Source organism: Elephantulus edwardii, unplaced genomic scaffold (assembly GCF_000299155.1).
Source record: "Elephantulus edwardii isolate Elephantulus edwardi_28Jun2011 unplaced genomic scaffold, EleEdw1.0 scaffold00152, whole genome shotgun sequence".
Classification (NCBI taxonomy): Eukaryota; Metazoa; Chordata; class Mammalia; order Macroscelidea; family Macroscelididae; genus Elephantulus; species Elephantulus edwardii.
Genome location: NW_006399902.1, coordinates 5,629,722 through 5,642,621, shown reverse-complemented (window position 1 = coordinate 5,642,621; position 12,900 = coordinate 5,629,722). Strand labels below are relative to the sequence as shown.

At 43.4% G+C, this 12,900-nt stretch overlaps 1 protein-coding gene across 1 annotated transcript in view; it reads right to left on the bottom strand.

The window, feature by feature from the left end:
- Positions 1-7,227, bottom strand: part of HDAC1 (histone deacetylase 1) — a 53,880-nt gene extending 46,653 nt beyond the window's left edge. The window contains exon 1 of the mRNA XM_006894963.1: positions 7,169-7,227. Coding sequence (XP_006895025.1) covers positions 7,169-7,217 — 49 coding nt within the window. The 5' untranslated portion in view covers positions 7,218-7,227. The remainder of the gene's footprint in view (positions 1-7,168) is intronic.
- Between the last annotated feature and the right edge of the window lie 5,673 nt (positions 7,228-12,900).

Here is a 12,900-nt window from a genome sequence, read left to right as displayed (position 1 = left end):
AGGTATATAACCTGCATTTATGCCTCTTAAAAAATGTATTTGCTATGAATAAGTCATTGATTGTGCAAAATTTGATCATTCTCTCTCCAGCTCCATTTCTGTCACCGAGTCCATGTTTTTCAACTACTGAATCTTCCTCTTTGTTCCCGACTTTTGCATTCCAGTCACCCATTATTATCAATGCACCTTGGTTGCATGTTCAATCAATCTCCAATTGTAAAAGTTGGTAAAAATCTTCTGGGATTCCCATTCTTCTCAGAGTCAGCCACAGTTTGTCACAGTACAAAACAAAACAAAAACCAAAACAAACAAAAGAACCCCAACAAAAACACAACAAAAAAGAAACTGTTCAAAAAAACCCAAAAAAAACCAAAGAACACACTGGTAGCCAGAGTTATCTTCCAATCTGCAACTCTGATAACACTTTCCTGCTCAAAAATCCTTAATGACTCTTCATTTCCTACAGGATAAAATGTAATGAATAACTGCAGTAGCCTAGCACTCAAAGATTTAGGAATCTGTCTTTCCAATTTCATCTCCTACCACCATCCCTCTCCTTTAATATACATTCTTTTATTGGTCAAGCCTGGAATTGGCAAACCATGGCCCTGGGTCAAATCCACTGGTCACTTGTTTTCATAAAATTTTAAAGAATAATGCATATTTTAAAAATTAAAAAAAGGATACAGAATATCATTACTTTATATATTGTCTATGGCTTCCATGCTATTGGCAGAACTAAGTAAAGGAGTTGCAACATAGACCCACTCATATAGTGCAAAGCACTCACTTACTGCCACTGAGTTGGAACCAACTCATAGCCGACCCTCCAAACAGGTTTTCAGGAGACTGTAAATCACATAGGAGGAAACTGCTCATCTTTCTCCCTTGGAGCCACTGATAGATATGAATAGCCATAAGGTTTGATGTAGAAGTAGGACAGAGCTCTCTCTATTAATACATAAAGCTTTATATATTCATATATTATGGAGTCCTTTACCAAAAGAGTTTGTCAGTCCCTGCTCTAGATATATCAGATTACTGCCAGGATCCTGAACATGGCATTAATATGACCTTCCCATCAAAGTATACCTTGTTCAGACTGTTCTTTCAATCTAGAATGATACTCATCCTCTGATGAACCCGGCTCAAGTCCCAAACCCTCTCCTGATCATAACAGTCTTTTCTTCCACATGCAATATGCACATAGTACTTAAATTTTATTTTGTGTTTGAAGGAACAGTTGTAGAATTCTTGCCCTCCATGCATGAAACCTGGGTTTGATTTCCAGCCAATTTACTTCACTCGCAGCCACAACTATTTGTCATTCGAGGCTCATGTACTGCTATGAGGCTGAATAAGTTTTAACAGAACTTCCAGACTAGGACAGTCTTTGAAGATCTACAAGACCTAGAGATCTACTTCTGAAAAACTGGCCAAGGAAAACCCAAAAGATCATATCCTTCTAGTCCCACTGTGCATGGGGTTGACAACTAATAGTTTATTTACATACATATCTATCTCCACAAGACTGAGTGTTCCTTGAAGGCAAGGACGAATATACCCTATATAATGTTGTTGTTCTTAGGTGCCATCGAGCATGACTCATAGTGACCCTATGAACAAAAGATCTGAACCCTGTTCTATCCTGAACATATATTTAACGGAAACTCTAAATAAAGATTTAGTGATTCAACAAAGTGCTTGTCCAGGATCACATAACTAATGAGTAATCAGGGAATCAAATTTGCTCACTCCAAATACAGTATACTAAGAGCTAAACTAGGGGCCTACTTCAATTTGCAATTAATCTGGAAGGCTCTGAGTCTACCTGGGAGAAAAGTCCTTCAGCAGTCCCAAAAGTGAGGGAACTACACACACAAAGATCTTTTCTTAGAGCCCATCAGGATGAAGCACAGCTTTAAGCAGCCAGTAAGGAAAGAGAGTCGGGGGGGAACCCTCAACTTCTTAGGGACAATGATAGCCTAGGAACAGGCTCTATTCTGGAGAGCAATTCATTCTGGGGTATTCAAGTCACACACTAATTTTCTATCATAGTCATGCCCTGGGGTAATGAGATATAAGTAAACATTTCAATGTTTCAGAGCTCATATTTCTTTTGAAAAAAGACTTTTTTATCCAAATTGTAAATTTAAATAAAAATTACAATGACAATATAAGCATTCCCACATACACTTTGTGCTGTACCTCCTAAGGCACATTGGTTACAATCAAAAAGAAATGATACATTACTACTAACTAAAGTGCGTATTTTTTTCAGATTTCCTTCATTCCTACCTAATAATCTTTCATCCTCTTACTTCTGACAGGAAGTATGCTCTTAGCCAAAGCTACAAGCCAGAGAGACAATTTGTTCCCAGGATCCCTTGAACAACCTTACCAACCACGGGTAGAATAGGGTCGTAAAGGGATGCAGGTTCAGAACAATTTGTGGGCTGTCAGTAGTCACAGGGAAATTACTATATAATATACTAGATTCCTGTTCACCCACTGCCTGGTAAGGGCTTTGATCCTAACCAACTCACTTGCCTATCAAGTCTGTATGCACTCAAAACTCAGACGTGGGGAACTAAGATACCTTATCTAGAAGGCTAAAGGAGTACAGAAGGGTGGTACCTCATTCTTAACAGTTTTTGATCAGCTACTGAGAGACTGAGGGAAGAAATAGCAAGAATTAATCCTTGTCAGATACTATATTAAAAATGTAAAAGTTTTCTCATTTCTATAATAACAGAAACTACTATTCTTTCATTTTATAAAAGTCTCTCTGAAGGGTAAAGTGGTTAATCTAATTATTATAAAGTTCCTAGATGGCAAAGTTCAAACTAGTAACCTCACTGTAAAATGCATCATTTCTTAAGAAGTACTCAAGTCTGACCCCTTCCCCAGAGACTGTAGTCTTTTTATTTCCACTTATTTTAAATTAAGAATGCTGAGATCAGACAGGCTAGTGGTGCCTTGTCTCTCTAGGTCTCCCTCTACAAAGTACTTTTCCTAATAAATTTCTTCCTTTGCTTACAAAAGTAATCCTACACCTACACACTGAGACAGCTACAAATCATATAATCCAGTCTCAAATGGGACCTTATCTCTGTCCAACAATCCTTTAGATTTATTCCCTCTCTCATCCAGATTTCCTAGTCTCCCAATTGTCTTCCCTCACTCTCAGGAAAGAAAATACTCTCTTCATCTTACGATCTTATTCAATATTCTCATCTTCCCATGTTTAAACTTATTTACATTTGAGCTTTTTCTTCCCCTTTACCCTCCTGTCACAAAAAAAAATGTTCTCTTTAAGACTCTGGTTTCCCTCTTACCTAATCTCACAAAGCTCCAGCCATCTCCCTTTCTCTCCTTTATCTCAAATCTCATCATTCTTCCTGGCTGTTTTAAATCTAAATATGCTTCCAGCTACTTTATCTCCTATTTATTAAGAACCCTTTCTTCCTGTTCTACATAAAACCTCAAAATTCAAACTCAATGCCCCAGAATCAGAACTGACTCATATTGACCCTCCAGTGAGTTTTCAGAGGTTGTAAACTATATGGGAGAAGAATGGCCATCTTTCTCTCACAGGTAGGCCAGCTGGTGGATACAAACCATCAACTTTTGGGTTAGCAATACAACTAACTGTCAATCCACTAGACCACCAGAGCTCTCTACATAAGCTTCTCTTAAAAACGATTTAACCAGTGTCAGCCTTGAAAATATCCATGTTTGGTCTTTTACCAAGGATTTTCCAGTGCTAAAGATTGACAGCACACAAAAAAAGATTCAATCTAATGTCACCTCTTCATTCATCCATTTATTCCTCAGTCTACTGCAATCTAGCTTCTGCTCCAAACTCTACTAAGAAACAGTGCTGGTTAGAAAGCGAACACTCAGGGGCGCTCTGGTGGCCTAGTGGTAAGGAGCTGCAACTACAATCCCAGAGGTGCCCAGTTCAAATCCAAAAGATGCTCTGCCGGGGAAGGAGGGACAATCTCCTCCTGTGCCAATCAGATCTGATTTGACAGTACACTCACACAAAAATAATAAAATAAAAATTTTAAAAAAAAAAACTTCTTTAGAAAAAAAAAGTGATCACTCTTCTATCAATTCTGTAACCCAAAATTCCTGGTTTACTGACCTTTCTGATCATTCTATCTAACAATTTATTAAACAAATATTCAAATGGGAAAGATCCGGTGTGAAAAACAATACATATGAACTTTATAAGTAAACCAGTATGAAATAAAAATTTTATTTGAAAAAAAAACAGTCACTAGAAGCCTACCATGAGCTACAGTTTTGCTTAAAATAGATACATATGTACTTATATGTAAAAATATCACAGACTCCTTGTTGATGTTGGTATTTACTCATAGAGGACCCTCCAGAAGATTTTCAGCCTGTAACCTGTACATAGGAGGAGACTGTCCATCTTTCTTCTAAGGAGCAGACGGATTCAAACAGCTCACCTTTAAGATGGCAGCACGACACCCTATCCATTATTTTCGTGCTACTGAGTTGACTATGAATTACAGCAACGTTTATATAAACAATAGATCAAAATCCTGTCCTACCTTGTGGCATTTTCAAGATCTCTGCCATGCTCAAGTCCACGGTTGCAGTCACTGTGTTAATGCATCTCATTGAGAATCTTCTCTCTCAATGGTCTCCTACCTTTCTTTGATTAAAATTATCATCTGCTTGCTGACCTACCAAAATTCTCTCCCGTTTTAAACTGTTCCCCAGAGAGCTCCAGATGTTGCTTAAAAAACAAAGCCGAACTGGTTATATAACTTAAATGACCTTCCTCGACACCCACCATCAAGTTGCCCAAACCAGAAATTTTGGACTCTTGCCTTTTCCTTATCCTAGATACTGTTAAGTCCATTTTGACTCACAGAAATCCCAATGGGCAGAGCAGAACTGCCCCAAAGGGCTTCTGGGGATACCATCTTTACAAAAGCATATTTCCAGGTCTTTCTCCCATGGAGCCCCTAAATTCATGCATGTATGTCTCAGAGTAAGTTCTCTTGTAAATCTGATAAAACTTCATTGGCTCATAAATGCTCTCAGATGAAAATATCACTTCTCTGGAATAGCATACCTGGCCCTTCATGGCCCTATTTACTTCTCCAACCTCATCACTTGCAACCATTCCCCTACTCCTGCTCCCGTCTTCTACCTTCTGCTACCAACTTGATGCCTTTAGGGTTATGTACACTTACCAGCTTTCAAAGGTGCTACCCTCCTCCTAAAGAATCTGAAGAGTGTAGTAGTTAACTGGCTACTACTAATCAATAGGGTGGCGGTCTGAACCCACTGGCCACTCCACAGGAAGATAAGGCTGTCTACTTCTGTAATGCAATCACCTGTTATGCATCAGAGAGTTGGACAATGACCAAGGAGGATAGAAGGAGAATTGATGCCTTTGAGCTGTGGTGCTGGAGAAGAGTATTGACAGTACCATGGACTGCTAGGAAAACAAACAGATTTGTCCTGGAAAGGGTTAAACCGGGTGGCTCCTTGGAGGCAAGGATTCTGAGGCTCCTTCTAACTTACTTTGGACATGTTGTGAGGAGAGACCGGTCCTTAGAGATGGACATCATGCTTGGGAGGGTGGAGGGACAGCGCAGGAGAGGAAGGCCCTCTATGAGGTGGACTGATTCAGTGACTGGGATAACTGGAATGGGAGTGTCAGAGACAGTGCGATTGGCACAGGACAGAGCGGAGTTTAGGGCTGTTGTACATAGGGTCGCTATGAGTCGCAGGCGACTCGACGGCACATAACAACAACAACACTTCTGTAAAGATTTATAGCCTTGGAAACCCTGGTGAGACAGTTCTACTCGGTCCTATAGGATCACTAAGAACCCCAAAAGACTCAACTTGGCAAAAGGGTTGTTTTTGTCCTGTCTTGCCCCAAAACTTGGTGTCATCTTTACATTTCTTGTGCCTGGCTTCTTATACGCTGTTGAGTGGGAACAAACTCATAGCAGACCCTCCAGTGGATTTTTAGAGGTAGTAAATCACACCAAAGGCAGCTCTGGAGGCCTACTGATAAGAAGCTGTGCTGCAATCCTGAAGATACGCGGTTCAAGGCTACCCGTCTCTCTGTGGGAGGATGGGGAATCTCCTCCCGTGCGATTAACTCCCTCTGAAAACCCACTAGGGGGGGGTCAGCTATGGGTCCGTTTCGACTCAGTGGTACACAATAACAACAAACTGCACCAAAGGAGACTGCCCAGCCTTCTCTCGCAGAGCAGCTGGGGGATCCGAACTGCCTGCCATTGTGACTGCAACGCAGCTTCTCACCACTAGGCCACCAGAGCTCCCTTGTGCCTAGCCACAAGCTCCTATTCCTCCAATTCCCCCTCACCCCCTAGGCTGGGCTGGCTGGTTCTCTTCCCTGCTCAATTCTGAGCCGTATCCCAACAGTGATAATGGCGAGTAATTCGGTGTTGTCTCCTCTCGACTGTGAGCTGAAGGTGGCAAGTGTGACCTGCTCATCCTTCGGCCCCAGCACCTAATAGCTATGAAGCACAAACAGACTTCTGTAAAAGGAATTCACTGTCTCAAAAGGGTTGCATCCCATCCTGGGGGCCTCCATTCCTAGGAGTGTTGGGGAGCCGGGGGAGAGAAGGAGCTGGTGACCACTAGTTGGCGATTCCCACAGAGCCCTCACATAAAAAGATGAATAAAAGCAGCTTAGAGAAAAAGACTCGCGCCTTCCCAATGGGAATAAATGGCCTTGCCACTGTATCCATCAGATTCGGCCTCCCTTCTAAAAGTCCCACACAAACTTTCCCCATCAGACTTTTGTAGCACCCTCCCGACTACTTCAGCCTTCGCCCAGACACCCCCCCCCCTTAGCCTCCTCCCTCTGCCTCTATCTCCTTTTCTCTCTCCTCCTCCTCCCTCAGTCTCATCCTCCTTCCTCTGGCTCCTCTTTCAAGCCTCGAACTCCTTTCCTCTCAGCCTCTTCTCTCAGCGCCGTCCTCCTTCCTCCCGCAGCCTCGTCCTCCTCCATCTCAGCCTCCTCCCTCAGTCTGGAGCGCCTCGTCTATCAGCCCCCCCCCAATCGCCCCAGCCGTCCCTCAGGGCTCCCCGACCTAAGCCGCCCTCCCTCCACCGCCCCCGCCGCGAGGACGGTGCTCACCATCGTAGTAATAACAGACTTTCCTCTTGGTGCCTTGAGTCTGCGCCATCTTGCTCGCCTCCAGTGGATTCAGTCAGTCGGTCTGTCTGCTCTACAGCCCGTAGCTCCGCGCAGCGGCCGACCCAGGGGGAGGGGGCGGGTCTCCCGCCAGCTCCGCCCAGCCAGCTCCGCCCTCCCCCCCCGGGCTCACCTATAGCCGCGCAGCCCGGGCACGGCTCCAGCCAATCAGCTTGAGCAGAGACGGCCCGGAACTCGACAGGGGGCAAGGGCAGCCTTCAGAGGCGGCAGAGGCCCCCTGGGCCTGTACCAAGGTCCTCAACAGGGGGGTGGGGAGCAGGCTAGGGACCGTACCATTAGTCCCGGGGGAGGAAAGCAGATCTGTAAACTTCGCAGGGCCATTTGTCGTTGTAATAGTGCTTGGAGATCAGAGGCCAATTTTATAATTTTATAGAGGATAAACTGAGGCCTAGAGGAAAGTACAACTAGACGCTCCTTAAGAAACCAGCATGGCGAGACTTCCTCCTTCCTCTCACTGTGCAGAGTATCATGGAGAAAGACATGTTTGGTATAAGAGAGTCAGCGAAAAGCAGGAACACCTCAATAAGATGGATTGACACAGTAGCTGCAACAATGAGTTCAAACACGGCCAACGGGTTATGAAGTTGGCGCAGGACCTAGCATTTCCGTTCTTACATATGTAAGGTCAGAAAGGACTCATGTCACCTAACAACAGCATAAAAGAAAAATGACTTAACAAGGCCACTCAGCTAAGGAAGGGACTGCAACTAAGTTAAAAAGCAGGTATAAAGGAGGGCTAAATAATAGGAGAAAGCACCGTGCAATATAGCTTTACTAATTTTTTATCTACCTTAATCTCATCTTTCCGAAAAAGATATCTTCAGTCTCAAATCTCCTTCGGCGTCTGCGTTTCGAACTGGGTCACCCCCTTACACACACAGTGTCTGGAACCCACGGAGTCACACATGATGGGATCTGAGAGCTCTCATTAATCTCCTTGATGTGTCTTGCAAAGGGTGAAACCAAGTCTCTCCTTGGAGGCTAGGATTTTGAAGCTCCGCCTCACTTAATTTGGGCACGAGGCCATGAGATTGGTTTTAGGAGGACATGATGCTCAGAAGGGTGGACACAGGAGAGGAAGATCCTGGATGAGATGGATTGATACAGTAACTGGGCCAATGGGGGTTGGTGTGTCGGAGTTAGTGAAACTGGCTCAGGACAGGGCAGGATTCAGAGCTGCTGTACATAAGGTCACTATACATCACAGGTGACTCACGGCACATAACAAGAACATACCATGACAGGTTTAGAAGCAGGAGTGGCATTCACTTTCTAAATAACATGCCTCTGCCAACTCCACCTATTATCCCCATTTTACAGATAAGGATGATGAAGTCCAGACCTTTATGAACTGTTGAATCACGTGCCAAATAAACCAAAACTAAACTCTCTTCCACATAAGCGTTATGCCACCAGGGCTCCCTACATATGATTAATAATTCAATTTAATTTTCACTTTTACCGATTTCTGAATGTCGTCTGCACACTGGAGATGTTGTTGTTGTTGTTGTTGTTAAGTACCGTCGAGTCCTTTGCGACTCATAGCGACCCTATGCACAACAGCCCGAAACCCTGCTCAATCCTGCGCCAACCGCACTGCCTCTAACACAGTCATCTTGATTACCCCAGTCACCGAATCAATCCATCTCATAGAGGGTCTTCCCCTCCTGCGCCGTCCCTCCACCCTCCCAAGCATGATGTCCCTCTCCAAGGACCCGTCGCTCCTGGCAACAAGTCCAAAGTATGTCAGACGAAGCCCCAGAATCCTTGCCTCCAAGGAGTAGCTTGCTTTAATCCTCTCCAAGATGAATCTGTTTGTTTTCCTGGCAGTCCATGGTACATTCAGTACTCTTCTCCAGCACCAGAGCTCAAAGGCATCCACTCTCCTTCTGTCCTCCCTAGTCATTGTCCAACTCTCTGATGCATAACAAGCGATTGCAAAGACCATGGCCTGTATCAGGTGCACCTTAGTCTCCAGAGAGACACCGTTGCTCCTGAGTACTTTAGAGAGGTCCCTAACAGCAGACTTTCCCATAGCGATATGCTTTTTGATTTCCTGACTGCTGGTGCCAAGAGTGTTGACTGTGGAGCCGAGCAAACGGAAACTGTGAACACTCTCAATCTCTTCGCCATCCATCCTGACGCTGCCAACAGGTCCAGTGGTGAGAATCTTTGTCTTCTTGACATTGAGCCTCAGTCCATACTGAAGGCTGCAGTCCTTGACCCTTCTCAGCAAGTGTATGAGGTCCTCCTCAGTTTCAGCAAGCAGGGTTGTGTCATCTGCATAACAGAGATTGTTAATAGACCTTCCACCAATCCTGATGCCACAATTCTCCTCATAGAGCCCAGCCTCTCGGATATTCTGCTCTGCATACATGTTGAAAAGGTATGGAGACAGGATGCATCCCTGGCGTACACCCTTCCCAATTTTGAACCATGCAGTGTTACCCTGCTCTGTTCCGACTACTGCCTCTTGGTCCAAGTATAGGTTTCGCATTAGCACAATTAAATGTTCTGGGATTCCCATTCTTCTCAGAGTCAGCCACAGTTTGTTATGATCCACACAGTCAAATGCCTTTGCATAATCAATGAAACACAGATAGACATTCTTCTGGTATTCCTTGCTTTCAGCCAAGATCCATCTAACATCAGCAACAATATCCCTAGTACCACGACCCCTTCTAAACCCAGCCTGGACTTCTGGAGATACTGAAACAAAATGGCAGGACTCAGCCTTTCTGACTCCAAAGTTCCCTCCTTGATGCAGGCACTCAAGAGGATTAAGGAGTATCTTCACATCCAGTTACAAAGAGTGTAAAATCAAAGGCTCTAGGTCAGTGCATAAACTCACCAAAGTCACTGCCTGTGAGTTAGTTCCAACTCCCTGGGGTTTCCTGTGTATTAACATTTTAGGTTGTGGTCTGAGTTTCTAGTGCTGCTGGAATACAAATATCACTAAAGGATGGCTTTAACATATTTTGTCACAGTTAGGAGGCTAGATATCTGAATTCAGGGTGCTCTGTTGGCTCTGGGGTTAGATCTTTGTCTCCTTTCAAAATCTGTAGGCCGGATATTCCTTGCTAATTTTTACGTGTCTTGCCATACATAGATCTTCCTCTGGGCCTAGGAAGTTCTAAGTTCAGGGAACCCAAGTCCAAAGGAATCATACACCACTCTCAGTTCTTTTTTGTTTATGGTAGTCAGTTCTCTCTTTCTCAGCTAACTTTTCTCTCCTTCTCTTATAAAGTAAAAAGGTGATGTGGGCTACACCCCAAGAAAATTTACATTTACAGCAACTGTTGTTAGTTGTTGTATAGTCAACTACAACTCATAGGGACCCTATGAACAACAGCTCTGAACTCTGCCCTATCCTGTGTCAACCTCTCTCATCATCTCTGATATGCTCCAGCGCATTTTTACAGTCCCTGTGTCAATCTGTCTTATTGAAAATTTTCCTCTCTTTCACTGACCCTCTACCTTTTGAAGTCTAATATTTTTTCCAAGGACTGGTCCCTCTTGACAATATACTTGACAATGAAATTTTACTATCCTTGCCTTGAAAGAGCACACTGGTTACACTTCAACCTGCATAAGGGTTTTGCTTCCCACCCAAATTGCCTTCTTTTTGTTTGTTGTTAGGCATCAATTTTTTTTTTCCTCTCTCTCTCATCCTTATTCATTGTCCAACCCAACACAGTGCTTTTCAATTTTTCAGTTTTCAATAACGGCCAGTTGACAATAAATTTATATATTACAGTAGTTCTTAAGGGGGATATAAAGGGTAGTTTAAACTCTGCCTGCTCTGGGGACACGTGATAATTCTGTAGGCATTTGGGTTGTTACAGTTGGAGGTCAGAGGATGTTACTGGCACCTAATAAAGTGCAGCCAAGGTGATCCTTAGGATGGTGAAACCTCATCTCACATACTTTGGGCATGTTGTCAGGAGGGGCCAGTTTTTGGAAAGAGACATCATGTTTAGAAAGGTGGAGGGATCAGTCCATCCTAAGATGGACTGGCACAGCGACTGTAACAATGTCATTGTTAGATGCTGTTGAGCATAGCGGCCCTATGAACTACAGATCTGAACATTTTTTTCCTATCCTGTGCCATTCACATCATTTCTGACATACTTGAGCCATTATCATATCAATCTACCTTTTTAGGAATCTTTTTCTTTTTGGCTTTCCCTCTACCTTTCCAAGCAGGACGTCCCTTTCTAAGGAAAAACCTCTTTTAATAACATGTGCAAAGTATGTGAGATGAAGCTAGGTCATCTTTGCCTCCAAGGAGCATTCTGGCTGCACCTTCTGTAAGACATATTTGTTTGTTCTTTTGGCAGTTCATAGACTATTCGGTACTATTCTTCAACAACACAGCTTAAATGCATCAATTTTTCTGTCATCCTTATTCAAATGAACAGTGGGCTGGAGAGTATCAGAGATATGCAGGATAGGGGAAAGTTCAGACCTGTTGTCTATAGAGTTGCTATAAATTATAGTCAACTCGATAGCACCAAACAACAAGAAGAAGTAGAGGTCAGGGATGCTGTTAACAGCTGTCATGGATTGAATCATGTCCTAAGTTGACTTGCCATGATTTCTCAGTGGCTGGTAGATAAATAATGATGCATATAATCATCCCCCAGGATATAATTAGCCAGTTGCAAGGCCATTAGGGTGGGAGGCAACCACCAGAAGTTTAAGCAGTATTTAGAAGAGGCTGTGGCACCAGGGATATGAATGCTGATGTCAGATGGATCTTGGCTGAAAATAAGAAATACCAGAAGAATGTCTATTTGTGCTTTATTGTCTATGCAAAGGTATTTGACTGTGTGGATCATGACAAGTAGTGGCTGACATTGAGAAGAATGGGAATCCCAGAGCACTTGATTGTTCATGCGGAAGTTGTACCTGGACCAAGAGGCTCTTGTGCAAACAGAGCAGAGCACTGTGTGGTTTGGAGTTGGGAAGGGAGTGGGCCAGGGTTGTATTCTCTCTCCATACCTATTCAATCTGTATGCTAAGCAAATTATCTGAGAAGCTGGACACTGTGAGGAGGAGTGTGGCATCAGGATTGGAGGGGAAACACATTAGTAATCTGTGTTATGCAGATGACACAACCTTGCTTGCTTAAAGTGAGAAGGACTTGAAGCACTTGTTGCAGAAGATCAAGGAATGCAACCTTCAATATGGATTACATCTCAATGTCTGGAAAACAAAGATTATTACCACTGGGCTGGTAGGCATTGTCAAGATGGATGAAAAGGAGATTCAAACTGTCAACAGCTTTATCTCGCTTGGATCCACAATTACTATCCTTATTACCACAAGTCAAGTTGTGTCATCTGCATAATGCAGATTGTTGATAGATCATGCACCAATCTTGACCCCATATTTCTCCTTATAGAACCCAGCCTCCTGGATAATCTGTTCTGTATATAGGTTGAAAAGGTATGGAGATAGGATGCATCCTTGGGGTACGCATAGGTTTCACAATAGAACAATCAAGTGTTCTGGGATTCCCATTCTTCTCAGAGTCAGCCAGAGTTTGTTATGATCCACACAGTCAAACGCCTTTGCATAGTCAATGAAACACAGATATACATTCCTCTGGTATTCCCTGCTTTCAGCTAAGATCCATCTAACATTAGCTA